Source organism: Dermacentor andersoni, chromosome 5, assembly GCF_023375885.2.
Source record: "Dermacentor andersoni chromosome 5, qqDerAnde1_hic_scaffold, whole genome shotgun sequence".
NCBI lineage: Eukaryota > Metazoa > Arthropoda > Arachnida > Ixodida > Ixodidae > Dermacentor > Dermacentor andersoni.
In genome coordinates this window covers 181,103,168-181,123,525 of record NC_092818.1, presented here as the reverse complement: position 1 = coordinate 181,123,525, position 20,358 = coordinate 181,103,168, and the positions used below count along the sequence as shown (strand labels likewise).

The window sequence follows — 20,358 nt, the reverse complement described above, 5'->3', positions numbered from 1 at the left end:
CGCGTTAAATAAACATGATTGATTGATTGATTGATTGATTGATTGATTGATTGATTGATTGATTGATTGATTGATTGATTGATTGATTGATTGATCATTATTATTAATGGTAACGTTTGGAGACGTGGAAATATATACGGAGCGAAAAAACAAGAAACATGGTGGCAAGTTAGGGGCACAACGAATGCGTGCTTTTCAGACAGGAAAGGATATAAACACAAGTACAAGCATAACATGGACAAGTACAAGACACAATCCCTTCCTCAGACACATACACACACACACGCACGCACAAACACACGAAAGAAACAGCTGTTCCGATTTATTACTGAATATAATAAAACGGACAACAGTGCCAGACAACATTTCTAACTCAACGCTTATATATATATATATATATATATATATATATATATATATATATATATATATATATATATATATATATATATATATGCTTAAATTGATGTGCAGCCCTCCCTTAAAAATTCGCAGCGCACTTATATACTGACCCAGATTCCGGTAATACAGCTCAAGATGCAACTATTCCTGCACTCATACTTTCACAACATAGCTCGTGGCACAACATGAACCCCGCTGTCCGTCTCTTATTACTTTCAAGCTCGACAAGCTCACCGAGCGAAAACAGAAGACCGCCCGCGTCACAAGCACCAACTGACGAAAGTTCTGCGCTCGCTTCTCACTTCCGACGGCACGCGCCAAAACGCGGGGAGACAATACCGGCCGCCCAAGGAAGCGTTCAAGCAAAGTGTGTACAGTGCGGCAGCGTGCAACCACACGCGACGTGAGCGGAAGTGTTTTCGGCGAAGACACCGTTCAGCCGCTCTATTTTACGATCCGCTGAGCCCATTGCCGAAGCCTCAGTGAGAACAGAAGCCACGCACGCGGACTCCCGGGAGCGAACGCTGAAGCAGCGCTCGCGTGGAAGTAATCGGGAGTTATGGAGGCTCGCCTGAAAGAGTCGCACCATGTCGGCGTTCTTTGCTTGCCACCGTTTCTCTGTGCTCTGCGCTGCTTTCCGCCTGCTTTCATTCTTTATGCAGCGGTTTTGCCATATACGTTTAAGCAGGGGGCCTACTACAGCGTCGTTATTCATGCTATGTCATTCTTGCTCTTTGTTTATACAAAACGTTTGCGTGTGAGTTTTTGTTTTTGTTTTGATGGCAATAACATCGGCAATAATAATCGAACATACAGTCGCTGATGAAAACATTTTTTTTTTTTTTTTGCTTCCACTCAAACGCTTCAGATGCGCTGCTTCCCTGATCGATGTTGCAACGCGCCGATTACCCGAGGACGTACTTTGGGACGATCACTTTCGGCGATATCATCGCCTCGGTCACCAGGCGCGCTCTGACTGGCTGGTTGAGCGAAACCGGATAAGCTGATTGGCTGGTTGAGCACTACGTAACGCGAAACGCGAAGGCGGCAGTATCGCCGAAAGTGATCGTCCGAGAACACGTTCCCCTGTCTCCGCCGCTTATCTACAGACTTGCATTTTACGATAACGATAAGTGCCCCAGTAAAAGCAGTTTAGCGTGAGGTATACTCTCTGTGGAGCTCTGTTCACTGCACACTTCGAGACAGGTGTAGATATGGCACATCAAGGAAGTAGTACTCTAGATATTACGTACTTTATTCTAGTTTCATTGCTCATAACTGCTGTAACATGCACGGATTCCTAACAGGCGAACATCAGCGTAAAATGAGCTTCTCGTATGAAGTGCGTAACGTTGTAGCGCCGAGGGAAAAAAGGTAACTATTCAGAAATCAAGAAAAAGAAACAGCCCAAAAAAGACGCAAATATGAAACGTACAAGAAGGCAGGAAATAGGCTGAACTACCAACTGTTCATTCGACAGAACGGAGCTCTAATTAATAAAGGGAACTCTGTCACATGACCATCACACCGTTCTGTCCAATAAACAATTGGTAGTCCAGCCTCTTTCCTGTCTTCTTGTATGTTCCCTGCCGGCATCCTTCTTTGGCTGGTTCTTTTTTTTAATGCAATGCACCAACTAGCCCAACAACGCCTTTTATTAAACGGTAACTAACTCGATTGAAAACAAACGAGCACAGCTGCACAACAAGGGCTTAAAAAGTGTCAAGCTGTTATCTTATCTTCATCGGGAGAAACATTTATCTGCGTTTCACATAACCTAAAGCAATCAAAAGTCATAATTGCAGACACCTAATGAGGATCCCATATAGGTTCTGTGGACTACTGACGAATTTACCCTTCATTTAATGGTGTTATAAAAGAGAAGCTTAGTTTAATGCCAACCTTAGTCTAATGCCAACCAATCAATACACCACACCCATAAGTTGAAATCACCCAAAACGCAAATACTGCAGGAAGCGCATCTGCAACTTGATGAACTGCTGAGAGCGCAGTTCAAAAGTCGTTCCGATCTTTAACTATGCCCCGACCAAGTCGCGAAGAATACGGATTGCGAAGATACGGAATACGGTCAAAGATTGCGTGCTTCCCTTGGAGCAAATTTTGGTCGTTTCATGTTTCAAGAAGTTGTATCATTCCACGAAGCCTTACCTCTTGTGATGTGAGCAGTACTTGGTCAATGAGTGGCGGATCTGGCCTCGTGCAATGTCATCGTTATCGGGGACACGAGTATCAGCGTGGAAGCCCGTTTTCCATCCTGAAGCTGACAGGTATTAACGCTGCCGGTGTCCGCTCCAGGCCTGCTTCGCTTTCAGCCGCTCGCGGTCTGCTACTGCTGTAAACGAGAAAGAACACGTCTCACTTTTTCTTTTTCTCGTCTCTTGGTACCATCTTGGTGCGCATATAAGACATTCATATCGTTTGCTCGCGAACTTTATTGTAATCTTGGACCATATACCGGTCTACGTGCATGATAGTGGACTGACTAACCTTCGCTAACGTATGTTTGCGTCGCAGAAAGAGGTGCTCAGGTGCCGCGTTTGCTGCCCAAAAGGACAACTGCCCCCGAAAGAACACCACTACTAACGATGGCGAACTCATCTCTGGATTCTCGGAGAAGCTGCCCATCGTGGCAGATTTAGTGGTCTCCCAGTCTCGCACAGACCATTAGTTTTCTTGTTTTTTTTTTATAAGAACGTTTGTTTTCGTGTACTGACACAAGCATTACATATACTGACTTCACAGATGTAGTAGTTTGCGCGGTGATTGGACGTTCAACTATTGCAGATGCCCTCTTTGATTACACCTTCACTCCTCCATACTTATTTCCTTCCTGGCTTTGATAGTTTTCCTTCGCATTTATTAACATCGGCATGTGTGTGTGCGTGTGCGTGTGCGTGTGTGTGTGAGAAAGAGAGAAAGCCGGCCCTGCAGCCACCTGTTCTCCCAAACTATAGCTAGGCTGACCTCTTCCATTATAAGAAAGCTTTCCCCGTGTCTCTCGCTTCCCGGATTGGCATCGTTTTATAAAATTAGATTGAATGGATTGAAGAACATTCCAAGGAAACAATTTTTTTACTTGAGCAATTTAAAGTACGAACATCAATGGCTGAACCATGTCAAAGAAGATTGAAATTTGCAACTACGTGTAATGACGACACCAAAATACATAGTGGTTTCTCGGCTCACGATGTTATTTTAAAGGACTTTCGCTATGCTGTATTGCCTTCCCAAAAGCAATATTTTGCCTTTTCCAGCAAATCGAGAAGGCTCGAAGGGTAAAAGAGCGATCTTAGCCAAAAAATTTACGCCTTTCTTTTTCACAGAGCGAAATGTGAGAGAAGAAACATTATGCAAACTCAACGCACATGTCGGAATCCACGTGAAGCGAAGCTTCAGTGATGTGTTTGAGATATTATATACAACAGCGATGTGCCTCAATGCGAACCTTTATTTGTACTGTCGGCGACAGGGATACCGTGATAACCCCGGTCTCATGGTAGCACGGATCCAACCCGTTGTCGCCCGTTGATTTGCTGTGAAGAACGGGCGCCACTGCGGTGATGTCGGCTTGACCTGCAAGCACCGAAGTACAGCAGCGAAAGTAGTAAACATGTCGCCACCTAAGTTAGTTGTGTCAGAGTATAAGCGAGAGACAAATGCGCCCCTGTGCAAGATACTAAAATGTAATACCGAGCTTGTGCCGGTAACAAGCATCCTTGCGTGATCAGTAAAAAGACAGCGTAGCGTGTTTAGCAAGAGCAAGAAAAAGGAGACGCAGACATCTAACGATTAGGTAGATATACATTTGGTTTCTTTTTTTCCATCTCCCTAATAAAAATATGGAATCCGCCCTACTTTTGGCCAATATTTCTGAGTGGGCAAATGCCACTACTTTTAAGAATATCATCGTAATAATCATCACCATCAGATTCGGTTTACCATCCTATACCGGACGAACGCAAAAATTAGGAGAGAAAGAGAAAGGCAAGGAAAAATCGCATGCCAAGAAATCGGCAGATGTACAGAGCGGTCCACTGTTAAAAGAAAATGTTTCCTCCTCGCAAGTATACAATTGCCGGGCTCCGCCGGAGATGACTTGTGGACGGTGCCACTGGCAGCTATAAAAAGATTAAATTCTGGTTTTATACCCGATTTTAACCACGATCTGATTATTAAGCGCGCCGCAGTGGTGGAATCCGGAATAGTTTTGTCCACCTGTGGTTCTCTATAAAATGCAGCTAAATCTAGCTACACGAGCGTTATTCACTTAGACCCCCATCGAAGTGCGGCCACTGCAGCCGGAATTAAACTCACGACCTCGAGCGCAGCAGTTCAATGCCATAGCTACTGGGCTACCGCGGTGGTTACTGGCAAATTTCTGCGCAGCTCTGCAGTTCACTGACGTAGATTCAGCCTGCCCTTGCAGCTACAGTGCCAGCAAATTGCTCCCTTTTATAAGCGTGTCCCCACGGATCTTGTGCACGTGTTCGCGAGTGCTGTATCTGGAATGCGCCACTAATGAGGATCGTCATTTGTACGAATACAAGAACAATTCTATTTGGTGAACTGTTCAGGAGCATTTGTTTTCGCGTACTTACGCTGAGTGTTCCTGCCTATTTCAACTTTAGAACCGTTGTCGCTCTATGTTTTGTATTTTCCCTTTGCTTGAAACATTTGCATCATTTTGAGTACATCTGCCATTTAGAGGAGAGGAGTAGCCGGCACCGTCTGCCGGTGCCAACATCTCCTTGAATAGAGATAAAAAAAAAGTGAGAGTCGCACATTATAACATTTTCCTTAATAGCAGATGGCTCCATACATGGCACCATCGCTCGTGTCGATGGCATTGATCCAGCTCATCAGTCGCGGTACTGGCAACTTCAGAAGTTCTGCATCCCTGTTTTGTGCTTGGATATCCCCAATAGCAACGCTCAATGGCTTCTCCATCACCACCATGCACTCCCTTATGAAACGTTGTGCTTGCCTCTGTTATAGTAGGAAACAACGATCGGCAGTTAGCTTATTCGTATTTTGCTTGAAGAATGAGTAACGTTACTGACAATTTATTAGTATGAAGGGTTCAATGACATGCCATAAGATCAGACGTGGCATAACTTTTTTTTTAGTTATGAGCTCATAATGTGCTAGTGGTTATATGGAACACATTATTCGTGCACATGCATTTTCGTTTTATACTCCCTGCCTCTCTCCGTAATTGATTATAAATGATACGATGGCGTGGCTACGATCGAAAATGCGCTCAATGTTCCCGAAAGAGTCCAAAGAACTTGCCTGACATTCCGCACTTGCTCGCGATGAGATCAGGTGACTGGTAGACCACGTCACCAGAGCCACACTCGCACAAGCCTTTCTGCGGGGAAGACCTACGCACGCGTAAGAAAAGAAAAACGTTGCTGGTTGTTCCCCCTCAAAATGGGTTGTTCTAGTAATCATAACTTAATAATATAATAATAATTTAACTTCGTTCCAGTCATCAATGCTTCGAAGTATCTTTAGTTTGTACTAAATTTCTCTCGTTCTCTTCCTTATTCCTGCATTTTGCGCGGTCGCTCCAACAACTGTCACCCTGTCGCAGCTGACTTGGAATTTCATGTTTATGCACCACAATTTCCCACAGACGACCACTTTAATGTTTTCCTTTGTCAAAAAGCGTGCTCACAAATCTTACTTGTGCACTCAGAATGCTAAGATAAACATTGCAAACGCACTGCTGGCATTGACAGCGAGCAAACAACCTCCACAAGATCCTGCAGAGAATTCCTCGAGTTCTGGCCCGCAATCAAATAAATACGTACAACCTGCCCGACTGAATGGTTCACAGTATCGTGTAAACTTACAGCGGCATAGGCAGACGCGTTCGAATGTACTTTTCTTTATAGTGCGTGAGAATTGCCGTGTCCTGTCGCAAATACTCCCAAAAGGCTTTTGACAGGAATGATGCTTAAACCCATTGTGCGTCAAAGTGCCCCACGTTTAGCATGTTAACCGAGCGAGATAACCAATTTGATTTGAATTGCAGATTTCTGTGAACACTATTTATGTCAAACATTTGCTTTCAGCGCACTTTGAAAACAATGAGGTTCGTGCGCGCGCGTATAACAATGTTGTTATTGCACGATCGACATACATTTCTGTGACTTGACGCGGATGCAAGTAATGGGTCGCTTCTTCGATGTAGGTTTATTTTTGTCTTGTTTACATTTAGGTTTATTTGTAGACTGGGTACTCTTGTGTGTTTGGCGTATATTTGGCATGTTATATGGGGAAAGAGGCAGCGTCTATTTGTTAACTGTACCTTTGAATAGCCGGCTCCAGTGTAGTCTGCGTTTCATTCATCTACGGTTAGCAAATCACAAACAAGGCAGCACTTCAAACCACGACACATTAATCGTGTAATCACTGACCACAACAATTTCGCAGCTATTGTCACGATAACCTTTATCTTAAATTAATTATATAGTTGATTATTTATTTATTTATTTATTTATTTATTTATTTATTTATTTATTTATTTATTTATTTATTTATTTATTTATATATTTATACCTACAGCAACCATGTGGGGCATCAGTGCAGGGTGGGATATTGCGGGTAGACACACTGCCAACAGGTTAGATTCCAATATTTCTCTTAGTAATGAGTTTAAAAAGTTGACGCTTGCAACCTGCTCAAAACAAACGCCCGATGAAAAGCGAATCGTGTGACTTACTTTTGAAGCTGGATGGATTCTTTCATGCCTGCTAAGGAACGAAAAAAAAAAAGAGATTGTAAGGTCCTACCCGTTTCAACCATTCGCTGCAGTGAATTGGAATGTCATCACCGCGTTTCTAAAACCACTGTGCAACCCTTTGTGACCCTTTTCATTAATTGAAAGTTCAAAGCAACTTATGCGTTAGACGATATCGCAAGGCAGCCAACAATATCATCGGGAGACGTACAACGCTTCGCATTCGTTTCCGCCTTGTTACCTCGATTCACGCTGAGGCAGGCTTCTATTTCCCTATTCCGTGTAACGCTTATCGCTACGTCCTCTGAAAACTTTCGCAAGAGCAACAACTAAAAAATACACCCAATTCGTGGCTCCATGCTTTCGGCGGGAATGGGCGAAACGATAACGTTTACTAAACTTCCGTAACCGGCTAAGCGCGTAATTAAGACAGATCGGCATCTCACCATCGAGCAACTGAACCGCTTAAAAAAGAAATGCAACGAGATAATTACTCCAGCGTAACGCTTGAAACTCGTTAAAAAATCCGGATCTTTCTCACCCGTTTAATAGCACAGGAAAGAAAGAAAAAGTAAAAGAAGACACAAATAACTTATCGATTAACTCTTTTATTTCCTTTTTTTTTTCACTTTCAGAGCAATTACACTTTCCTGTGCATGAGTAGGAAAAGCGGGGGCGGTTATAGCCCCACCAGAAAAAGAGAAATGAAGCAAAGAAGTCACAGCATGCGAAAGGATTCTTTTCTCTTCAAACTTCGTACCTTTTCGCTTTCTCCTGTGCTTTCGATATTTGGCAACGGCGAGGCAGACTGCGGCGCATGCCAGGGCCACCACTATCGTTGCGAGAAAAGCGAGAACGTGCCCTGGCAGGCTGGTTGCGTTGCCATCTGCGCATTCATTAACGAGGAAGTGAAGCATCCGCTCACGGTGTGGTCATTCTGCAACCACAGGTTTACCATAGGGGGTTATCACTTTCCTTAAGATTTACAGATTTAAAGAAAGATCGCCTGTGGCAGAATCTAATTCTAATCCTTGAGCTGAATTATTCAAAGAGGCGGACAACACTAGCACGAGTATTTGAAACACATAATCAGTTATGTGACAAAAATTCACAAATTCACTTGTTAATTACTTACTTCGCGGCACACATTGCGATTTACGAATTGTAGCCGGTGGGCTTGCAAGGCATATCAACCTAGAACGAATTCAGATGATGGCATGGGTTTCGATATATGCGTCATCAGACTACTGGCAAAAATGCACGCTTTTTCTACTTACTTTTTTTTAAAGAAAGCGCAATTTTATGCATTAAATCACAAAAGTAACTGCAACGTTCTTGTATTTCATCGCACACTTTGGCAATGAATATCTCGAAATGTCAAGCGAAGGGAAGTGCAGTCGCGAACGGCAGAAAATAAGGTGGGGTGATGAAATTAGGAAATTTGCAGGGGCAAGTTGGAATCAACAAGCGCAAGAAAAGGGTAATAGGAAATCGCAGGGAGAAGCCTTCATCCTGCAGTGGACATGAAAATAAGCTGATGATGATGATGGTGATAATCTCGAAGCTGGTGTCATCCTGAAAATTAACTCTATATGAATACGCCTTCCAAACATATCGGCTACAATTCGTAAGTTGCAATGTGTGCCGTAATGTAACTAATGAATAAGTGAATTAGTGAGTTTTTGTTAATTAGATGAATATACGTTTAGATTTCTCGTGCAAGTAATGCCCGCCTCTATGGATAATCCAGCCTTAGGGTTAGAATTATCCTATAATGCCACAGGCGATTTTTTAATATTCCGCGAAGCTTAAATATTATCACCCCATTATACCTGCTATAGCAATGATTTTTCAGTCAAGTTTGTGGGTTTGTTTACATGTTTTATGTAGAACGTTATTTCAATGTTAACACTAAAGCCCACTGTCCTTCTTCTAGCATGCTCTCCAGTTTCCAAGTACATATTTCATCACCGTTCCATTCATTCGTTCATTCAGTCATTGTGTACCAGATATACAGCCAAACAAACAAGAACGCAGGCATTTTTGAAAAGTATATACACCTCGTGCTGGCTCAATGATTGACAGATGAATTGCTTAGACGGCTTCTTTTAAGCATGAAATGCATTTAGCTCCTGTTGTCGCGACCTCCAAGTGACCTTGAGCCAAAAGCCACAGCCGTTATACGCGCACTCAAACGAGATCATCCGGGCAACCAGTCAAACAAAGAATGCGGTCTCTGGGCCCCAACCATTTGTACAGGACCTCATTATATACGCTACTTACTGCGCAAACAAGTTACAAAAAATATTGCTTCCAAGTTCTTCCTTATGTTTGTTCACAATATCGCTCAAGCTGTAACTTCTGGTACGCTGAAGTTTTATTCGTCATTTCCAAAAGCAACGTTCGAAAGGCAGATACAAGGTACCATAAACTTCATTACCATCTTTTGGCGCTGAGCCAGGGTTGCCTGCGCTCTTTTGAACGGCAGCGGTCCGTGAATTCCGCGACGCGGGTTTTGCGCCGTCTCAAGAGATGGCGCCACGGTGCGTGGCACCTACTTCAAGCGCTTTTCCTAGCTGGGTAGTGCGCTCTGTTTCCCTGGCGTCTTTCGCTGCCCGTCGTGCCGCCTTCAGCCGTTTTTCTTCTTCTAGCTGGGCAGCGTCCCTACGGACCATTACGCAGTATGGCATGGTGGGGTGTGCCATTGCGAACATGCACTACACCTATTTTAATATTGCGGCTACTATCATCTCCAACCAATCTGCTTCGCTGGTTGCCATTTCATGCTTACATCTACTCTCGATTACGGGAGAGCCACTAATTCTTTTTAATTAGTGATTACAAAAAATATAACGGAAACCGTGCAGCTGTGCACTTCTTTGTGCGCTGTGGATACGTCAGCTGCGCTCACCAATGGTTGCCGCAGGCTCAGCCTCGTGCAGCAGTCGTCGGCCCGCAGAGAATCGCACCTCCATAACGCCGCTGCGTCCGTGAGCGTTGGAGGCGTAGACGCGAACGAGGTACACTCTTCCTAGCTGCAGCCCCGCAAAGTTGAACTCTGGCCACCTGGTGCTGCTCGCATTTCTCAGCGACAGCAGTTGAGAGGGCGACGAGGCTCTTCCAGAGAGCAGCTCTGCGATGAAAGTCACTGGCAGACCGCCCGTGGGGCCTGGACGACACCTGACCGCAACGCTGTCGGGACCTTTCCTGGCAACGGTGCAGTTGTGAGGGTCACCAGGGTGTGCTAAGGAGCAATGAAAAAAGGAAAAAAAGGATAAAAAAAATGAAGAACTAGAAAAAAAAGCTGTGTCTTCTTGTTACATGTCTGCCCTTACTAACAACGCTTGAACTGTCGGTGGCATTATAAAAACACTCAATCGAGATTAAACTGTTCCGCAAAAAAGAATCAACCGCCTCCAGAGCTTCAGTACGTTCACTGCAGCTATGAGGACCTGTCCCGGTAATTACCAGTTATCTGTTATTCGTGCCAGCCGACTGGCACGAATAGGATTGGAGAGAGGCTGAGGATTGGAGAGAGGATCACTCAATCTAATCCTCTACCACCATCGGCTGCAGTTCTTTCCCCACCGCACACATTCAGTCTTACTAGGTGACCTGATAGTTCTACTCACAGCAGGACTTGACCTACTCTTGTTTTCTTTACCGTCAAGAACACCTGCTGTCCACTGCTAAGCGGAGTTCTCCTTTGGCGGCAACGCGTTCGCTCGTACTGGAACATCTTGAGGCTGAATATGCACGTCATCTTCAAATTTTTACTGATGGCTGTGTGGACAAGGTCAGAGGATCTAGTGCAGCTGCTTTTCACATTCCCTCTTTGAAGTATGATTGGTCGGTTCGCTTCACTGCAGTCGTGTCCTCCACAACGGCCGAAATCGTTGCCATTGAGGCAGCTCTAAAGAAGCTACGGTTTTGTACGCATCAACCTGTTGTCATTCTTACAGATTCAAAATCCGCCCTTCAAAGGTAAGAGCACGGGTTCCCTACTGATGCTTTATGCCTAATTTCCTTATGCTCGGTGAACAATCTCCATATCAAAGGCTTCTCCATACGATTCCAATGGGCGCCCTCGCACATAGGTATCATAGGCAACGAGATGGCGGACAGCCTTGCCCATAGAGCGCTGTCTGGGAATCCATTGAGAAAAGTGCCTCAAGAGGACAAGAGACTCTTCAGAGAAGCGGTCTCGTGCTACTTCAGTTCTTTGTGGAGCTCACCTCACAAGCCATGTGTGACCAAGGGTCTCAAAAGAAACCAAGCCACTTTACTGCTCCGCATTCGCACGGGCTCTCCTCGTACCCCTGTGTGGATGTACAAGACTGGCCTGGCATTGTCTCCATTATGTTCAACGTGTGGTGTGTGCGGTGACATAGAACATTTCCTTATGTACTGTACTCTGTATAACGCGGAAAGGAGTGTGTTATTCGGGTACCTCAAGAAGACAGGAATTCCCCACAGTTCTCTTCAGGACATTGTTTTCCCACGCGGGAACCAGTTAGATAGGAAGGAGGTTTCTCGCCTTCTTTTAGATTACCTGGAGGACACGGATTTGGCCTCCACATGGTGACCTTAGGAGTGACTATGTGTAGTTGTGAGGTCTGTGTCTGATTTATATGATTTATGTATTTTAAGTGTCGCTACGGTGGAGCCATTGCCGGCAGCAACTGCAAGGCTAATCCCACCAGTAGCCTACAACCACTCAACTCAACTCAACTCCACTTTCCCTCTCTCGTAGGTGCTGTCGTTCACCAACTTCTCAACGCTGAGCCTATTCCGATCTACATCGCCCTGCGTGGTCCTCAGCTTTCATTCAATTTGTTTTTCTACGACGTGCATTCTACAAGGTTATTAGTATACTCGCAGAAAGTATTGATTACACGCTTCCCTCTTCAATTCTATGAAAGAGTAAAACAAATTGATGATGATGATGATGATGATGATGATGATGATGATGATTACATCATGTTGGGTAACCCACCGGGCGGCACGATGCGGAAGATGCACGGATCGCGCTGCTTTCCCACGCTGTTTGATGCCCAGCAGAGGAGCAGGCCGTACTCCAGCTCCCTGCTGGCGACAGCCCGCGCGAGGGCCCGGGTTCCGTTCACCGCCAGGCTGTTGATGCGGCCCGCACGCTTCGTGGTGTTGGCCAGCCACTCGAAGTGCAGCTCGTCGCTCGGGTTGGCGCGAACCTCGCAAGCGACGCGGAGCTCTGGCGACGCGGCGTACTCCTCCCGCTGGCCATCGGCGCACTCGGGAGCGACTGCACTCGCGAAAGCAACAAGACAGTAGAAGGTCAGATATATGGAGGGGCAGAAAAGAGCCCGTAGAAGCACTTCCATTTACTTGCACAACTGTACATGTTTATCTTCTGTGGCTTCCAGGATACATGTGCAGAAGATTGTGCTGATGCTTTCTGATTGTATCCAGTGTCTTCCGCAATATTTAGCGACTTCACTTCGTTTGCCACATTGCAAGTAGCCGGTGCCACCGAAGGCGACGAGCTTTCCTGTGACATCCCGTCATTAAAAGAAAGAAGTGTGTGGGTGCGCCCGAGCCTGCGTGCGTGCGCGTGCGCGTGTGCGTGAGCGTGTGCGTGTGAGTGTGAGTGAGCGCGTGCGTGCGTGAGCCTGTGTGTGTGCGCGTGTGAGTGAGCGCGTGCGTGCGCGAGCCTGTGTGTGTGCGCGTGTGAGTGAGCGCGTGCGTGCGTGAGCGTGTGCGTGTGAGTGTGAGTGAGCGCGTGCGTGCGTGAGCCTGTGTGTGTGCGCGTGTGCGTGCGCGAGCGTGCGCGTGCGCGTGCGCGTGCGCGAGCGTGTGCGTGTGTGTGTGTGCGTGTGTGTGTGTGTGTGTGTGTGTGTGTGTGTGTGTGTGTGTGTGTGTGTGTGTGTGTGTGTGTGTGTGTGTGTGTGTGTGTGTGTGTGTGTGTGTGTGTGTGTGTGTGTGTGTGTGTGTACAATTGCGGCGGTAAACAATTGGTGGTTATAATGACTATTTACGACCAACTGCGCGAGTACTTCCAATACTTTAAAGCACTAACCTGGCAATGGCAATCACTGGCAATGGATAATGGCAATCACTGTATAGTAAAGATATCGGGCCGACGGCACAGCTTGATGTAAATACGACAATGCGATAATTTTGAGTGAAGGTGGCAACGAACGACACCCAACGCTGTTATCCAAGAAGACTCATCCACATAAGAAAAATTAAGCGATATTACTGCCATTTTTTCGATGTAATATTACATGTAGACAAGTGTCCCAACGCTGAATGATGGTGTGCTGCGGATTGCTCACACGTACGGCCTCTAGGCCATTAAATATTTCGTTATCACATTTTTACTACAAGACACAAAGTCATTAAGCGCTCGGTCTTTCAGCATAAGCGTGTCTGAAATTAAAAAAATAAAACAAGGAATAATGCACCTGCGATGTTTTAAACTGATATATTGGACAGAAAATGCTGGAAGCTGAATTGGTTCTTGTGGAATACATTCTAGTTGGACATTATCCTAAGAAGAGGCATTTCTTGTTCATTATTTTCTGCTGAAATTCGCGACTGTAAATTCTACTAGGTGCCGAATATAGACGACAACATTACGGTACATGCTGCGATTAGCAACCCCCGCACAAGGCAACACCAACGCGGAGGGTGATATATATATATATATATATATATATATATATATATATATATATATATCAACGCAGTTTGTAGGTAGTTGAACTTTTTATGCAAGAAACAAACGGGCCATCGCCGTCTCACTTCCTTAGCCACCAATCTTTTCGGCTCCAATAAACCCGCGTGAAAGGGGGAAGGGGGTGTCATGTCTTCTATAAGGCCTTCGCGCTTCTTAAACAAAGGGGGGTGTATCCGCAAGCATTACAGCGAGCTGAGAAACCATGCCTCGCCCTTTATGCTGCTTTTGTTGTCTTAGAGCCTATCAATCATGCACCGCGTCGAGAATACAGCAATTACTTGCAAAGGAACTGAACGTCCTAAGCGTATAAAATGACCGCATTACGCGTCATATTATCGGTCGCCGAAGAGATAGCTCTCTCGGGAAATGAATACACCAGCGCCCGTTCTTTGTCCTTGTCGAAAAGCAGTTGCCCGTGTGGTCCAGGATATATTATTATTGTTCTTGACTGGTGGTCTTCAGGCTCTGAGAGAGATCCCCTTCCTCCCTGCCCTTCTCCGTTTCCTTCTTCCTCCCTTCTCCACGTCTGCTTCTCTCCCTCTCTGAAAAGTCAAAGTAATCAGCCTATGCTCTCGTCTCTTGCTTGCGTTCATCATTCATCGATGCGCGGCTCTTATCGGATCGAATAAAACACAAACATTGTAACGAAGCGAACACATTTCTTAATCACGTTGTCGATGTCAAGTAGCGTTTTCGGATCAGTTCGATCTTTAGAATAATGGGGAAATGTCTAATCGAGGATACCTACTAGGAGAGAACCATAGTTCGATATCGGGGCATGTATCGGCGATGTCAGGAGAGCTGGTGCCCAATACTTGAGACGCTTTGTCGCGCCACTGAACCACGCTATATAGGCAACTTAAGAGGGTATGAATGCGCGCTAGTTGGCACGAATCCATCTTTGAAAAACAATGTGGAAATAGACACGGACAAGGGAGGAAGTGCTTCTCCTGTGCTCCTCCCTTGTCCGCGTCTATTTCGAGCTGTATTTCACCGATTTCCTTATAGGTACTCTTGCTCTGCACGACTCTTCCTCTAGTCAAAAAAGAAAAGGTGCAGAGAATATTCTCACGGTTGCTGCGTCTCTCTCGACAACCTTACGCCATCAGATGAGTGTAATGAATTATATTGTTGCTAAAACGTTATGCTTGAGAGCAGTGGCGTAGCCAGAAATGTCATTCGGGGGGGGGGGCTCGCGTTGCAGGCCTCCTCCTTAAGAGAAAGCTTTAGCTGTGGTACTCGTATCTAAATACATGTAGACGGAGAATTTGTTTTTCTCCGCAACCACTGCACCAAATTTGATGAGGTTTGTTGCATCTAAAAGAAAACCTCATATTCTAGTGACTGCAACTTTTGAATTTTTAATTTAGATAGCCAATTTTTTATTAAAATTTGGCATAAATCGCAAATTTTCAGAAAACGCAACTATCAAGTTTAAATCTCTGTAACTCAACAACGAAAAATGATATCAAAATTATGTGAATTGAATCTAATAGTACATCGACAGCGGACAAAATTGTTATGTTATACATGATTCTAAAACAAGTTATTACTATGGAAATACGGCTTTTGCAGAACCATTGTACACAACGTAACCAATTCACTTAAGATACCAATTGACATACCAAATTTGTCCGATTTGACTGTTATAATAGGTGCCGTTTACAGAACCGCAATATCTGTTCTTGATGCAGAACTATCAATTTGTAAACATCGTGCTTCTGTATCTTTCCAACTTTCGAATTTTTAAAAATATTTTAAACAGAATTCAGGCCCTAAATCGAACGTCCGTTTCCAACAGACACTACAATTTAACTTTCTCTCTCAAACGCAACAATTTTCACTAAAAGCGACCCAGGAGTTGTCTCAGAAAAGAGCTTCTGCGTTTTACATGTATTTGAATAAGCCATGTCGGAGTTGGGCCCGCGCTAAAGCTTCCACTTAAACAATTTGTCGAGGGATCAAATACATGAATTCATGGATCAAATACATACTGCATTGCCATTGCCAAAGATGCTGCAAACGATTTCTTGAACGTTACGCACTGTCAATGCAAGCAAAATATGTATTTTTTCATAAAAGAATGTTCTCGTATGTACCAAAAATGGTGCCTAAAATTGCGCCCAAATTAACCTATATCAGTGCTTCCATATTTTTGTCTATTTAATAAGTAAAGAACATATCACACGAACTTTAGGCCATGAAATGAACAAGTTGAGGACAAATATGGTAATTAAAATTTGTCATTCAAGAACCTTGTTTACATTCTTGTACATATGCAACAGCCAGTGAAAAATCTCAATGACGCTGTCATTTGTTCCAATATATTACGCAGTAGCAGCTGTCCCCGGTCGTGTATCGTGAGTAATTGCACCGAAATTATAGTGGCAACAGAGAGCACGTATAAAAAGCAGGATTTCTGCAAAATATACGAGGGCCAGTCAAATGAAAGTGAGCCAATGCGACCGTACGACAAACGGGGTATTTTATTTAAAAGTTGTCTGGACATTTGTCCTATTGACTGAGGAGTCGCGTTATTCCCGTCTTATAAAACTCCTTGGGTTGCTTCTTCAAAAAGTCTGCAACTGACTCTTTCACGTCATCGTCCATCACGAATCTCGTTCCCTTGAGCTGTTCTTTCAGTTGCCCCAAAATGTGGAAGTGGCAAGGAGACATGTCTGAGCTGTATTGCGGATGCTGCAGCGTTTCCCATTTGAACTTTGCCAGTTTTGTACTAACCACATCACCGACGTGGGGACGGGCAGTGTCGTGGAACAAGATGACCCCATTCGTCGAGTTTCCACGTCGTTTGCTCTTGATTGCGACACGCAGCCGATCAGGCGTTTCACAATATCGGAAACAATTAATACTCTCTCAATATTTGGCAAATTCTATCAGTAATGACCCCTGACGATCTAAAAAGAAGTGAACAACACCTTTCCGGCAGAAATGACGGCCTTTGCTTTCTTTGGGGGTGAATTCGAATGTTCCCACTGTAAGCTTTGCCGTCGTATTTCAGGCTTGTAATAGTAGCACCATGGTTCGGACCCGATCACAATTGCCGACAGGAAGTCGTCGTCCTCATTGTCATAGCAGATCAGATGAATCAAGGCAGCGCCGAAATTCTCCGTCTTCTGGCGGTGGTTCAAAATCTTGGGCATCCATTGCACACACAAGAGCCGATAACCGAGATGTTCATGAATAATGGGGTGAACAGAAGCGTGGCTGATGTTCACATGCTCTGCCAGTTCGTCGATGCTTATCCTCCGTTCTTGTCTAATCAGCTCATCAACCTTTGCAATTGTGTTGGGGGTGATTGCATAGGGACTTTGGCCCGGTCTTGGATCGTCTTTGCCACTTTCACGTCCTTCTTTGAAGCATTTGCTTCAACGCTTCACAGTGACCAATGAAATGCAACGTTCAACGTACACGGCAGCCATACGGCGACAAATTTCTTTTAAGGATACACCTTCAGCTGTCAAAAACCTCACAACACCACGTTGCTCAACTTCAGGAGCGTCCATTACATCACGCAACCATGTTCCACCCAGTGTATGAGAGCATTAAAGAACATTTATCTTCACACCTGCGTATCACTTTTGTAAATGCGAGTGAAATCGGACCTCGTTGCCTGCTTTGTCAACTAGTCTGATAGTGTGTTGATTTGGCTTGTCTCGTTGTATGTTCTGATGTAAGATTTCAGAAAAGTCAATGTACAATTGAAAATATAAAGCCCAACTTTGGAAATGTCAATGCATCTTTCACATCAAAAGTTTATGAGAAATTTATACCCATAAAGTTTCGGAATTGACATCCATGCGCTCCGTGGATTCCGCGGCCTGCGCGAGAAGCCGCGGCGAGCCCATTCGCCATTAAAACGTCCTTGAAACTTTGTGCTCGGATGGGGCTGCTTGCGTTATGTGACTCCCGGTGCATGGGCGTTGCCACGAAATCCAGCCCTAGTTCGCAATGTGCGCGGCGAAATGTCTTTTCGAGCGTGAAAACGACATTCTAGACGAAATCCAGAATGATTTCCGGCGCCGGGGGTTGCTTTGATCGGCGGTGAATGGAGAGCATGAAAAAATCTCCGGGGGGGCTGAAGCCCCATAAGCCCCCCCCCCCCCTCCCCCCCCCCCTGGCTATGCCCCTGCTTGATAGGGTAGAAACATTGTGGCAAGGCGTCACCAGCCCATACGGGGTGATCATTTTTAAGTTTACCGTAATTTATAAAATCTCCTGTGGTAGGTAGCATAATTCTGGTCCTTGAGTTGCATTATTCGAAAAGGCGCACATTATTATTGCGAGAAATCGAAATGCATATTCAACTAATTAACAAGCATGCATGGCTGGACTTCTTAGTTTATTACTTTAAGGCACATATTGCAATTTACGAATTGTAGCAGGTGAGCTTGTAAAGCGTATCCATTTAGAATGAATTTTCAGAATCAAATCAGTTTCGGATATGCATTGCCAAAGTATGGGACTAAATACATGGTCGTTCTAGTTACCTTTGCGCTTTAATGCATGAAAAAGTATTTTGTTAAGAAAGTAAGTGAAATAGCGTATTTTCACGGGGAGTTTAATGATACATATATCCAAATTCGTGTCATACTGAAAATTAATTCCAAGTGGATGGTACCGCCTTGCAAACTCGCTGGCCACAATTCGTAAATTGCAATGTGTGCCGTAAAGTATTTAATTAAGAAGTTAATTAGATCTACTTCGATTTCTCGTGCCAGTAATGTTCGGCTCTCTGGATAAACCCGCTCAAGGAGTAGAATAACGTTATCTGACAAGGGCGATCTTTAAATATTCCGTAAGACCTAAAAATGATCGCCACGTATACCACTGCTCGTATCTGCGTCGTCCTGTATTGTCGTAAGCGTGTACTCTCACACATTCTGAATCCCACAGCCTTGCGTAGAGTCCATATGCACACTAGAAAATTGCTACTACAAACAGCGAGTGCGCTACGTGATGTGGGTAGCCTTGTGTGTTACGCACCCATGCACACACATTCTTTTCATTTAGAGCAGCAGGCTTTACCTGGCTTGCGTAGCTGACGTGACAACATAGCCGCGTCGATGACAATGGCTTTGAATTGCGTCGCTCTACATGCCTTTCGTCGCCTAAGCGAGAAATACGGGGTAGAAAAAAAATAGAAAAAGACTGATTGCGCTTAACAACATCTGACGTCGAGGTAAGAAGAGTATGAGCGAGTGAGTGGTCGTCTTTTTTCAAGAAAGTTGTCTGCTTTGATGCTGCAAGTCTAACAAAAGCCCCATTGTCGCCTCGAAAGTACCTTTCTTTTCGTCTACCAAATGGCGCCACAATATTTGACGGCGGTGACACGGCACGCTCCGCTACAACCTATCCGTGAACATGCGTGTAGCATACGGCAGCATGTTCTCAAGCGTCCGCGCTAACGGTGCTCACATACGCGCCATCAAAGCATTGTGTTTCCAGAAGGGTCCATCCTAGCCAGCAAAGAAGCTTTACAACTTCTTGCATGTTAACAGAGACTGGTTAGTTCAACATGTGGTTCTGTTTAGCAGTGACATTGCAAAAGACGCTCCAATAGAGCAATTGCAGGCATCGGTGGCCAGGCTAAACACATCTGCATCAACCACCGCAAATTCCACCTAATCTGCTATAACGTTGCCTCTCTATACCAAGAACGTCGCCATGGTAACTTACACAATACGGACAGGCGGATTTGGTTGCTATATCCCTCGCCCAGGCGGTTCGAGGCCAGGCACTCGTACAGGCCAGACTGCGCCCTTGTTACATTCACCAGGTCGACGAACTCGTCGCGCCACTCCAATAGGCGGCCGTCTTGACGCCACCAGATGGCGGTTACAGCGGGGTTAGCGCTCCAGTCGCATCGCAGAGTCACGTTGTCGCCCTCACGTGGCCGACGATCAGAGGAAGTTAGTGACATCCTTGGCGGATCTGCACAACAATGCGGTCAACAATATTACAATGTAGGGAGCCCTAATAGTTACAACAATAGTTGCTTTTATGTTTTGCTGTACCCACCCTTTGCCTCCACCCCAGTAATATTAAAGAAAAAATATCGTGAACCATTCCACTCTGCGAAGGCGGATGACCTTCGAAGCTGTGTAGCACACGACAAAGAGGTGACACAGAATTTTGAACAAAGGTAGGGACACAAATTTATTCCACATGCTTGTTCGTGTTATACATTCGTTGTACACATTTGTTGCATGCATTCGTGTTTACACTTCACGATATATTGAGGCAAAGAATTTGAGACCAAAATCACCGCACCGACTGGCAGTGAGTCAGTGGCGTCAGCACCTTCGCAGAGGAAGGGGTAGTATGGGACCGCTGGCATGATGAGCGCCATCGGAGCCAGCTGTGGAAAAAGACAACGAGGAACGGGCGAACAGTGGCACGAGCCATTGCTGAGGAAGATCTTTTTTGCTTGCACCCAGGAAACATTTAC

The 20,358-nt window shown here is 45.0% G+C and overlaps 1 protein-coding gene across 2 annotated transcripts in view; it reads right to left on the bottom strand.

Annotated features, from left to right (window-relative positions):
- Window positions 1–20,358, bottom strand: part of LOC126531688 (synaptogenesis protein syg-1-like) — an 80,079-nt gene that overhangs the window by 1,247 nt on the left and 58,474 nt on the right. The window contains exons 6-13 of one of the 2 annotated variants that reach the window (XM_050179354.2): window positions 19,587–19,841; window positions 12,168–12,452; window positions 10,083–10,415; window positions 7,932–8,057; window positions 7,154–7,184; window positions 5,716–5,807; window positions 3,869–3,996; window positions 2,572–2,755 (exon numbers count right to left, since the gene is read on the bottom strand). In XM_050179354.2, coding sequence (XP_050035311.1) covers window positions 2,750–2,755; window positions 3,869–3,996; window positions 5,716–5,807; window positions 7,154–7,184; window positions 7,932–8,057; window positions 10,083–10,415; window positions 12,168–12,452; window positions 19,587–19,841 — 1,256 coding nt within the window. In that variant the 3' untranslated portion in view covers window positions 2,572–2,749. The remainder of the gene's footprint in view (window positions 1–2,571; window positions 2,756–3,868; window positions 3,997–5,715; window positions 5,808–7,153; window positions 7,185–7,931; window positions 8,058–10,082; window positions 10,416–12,167; window positions 12,453–19,586; window positions 19,842–20,358) is intronic. The other variant, XM_055071382.1, reaches the window with a different exon arrangement.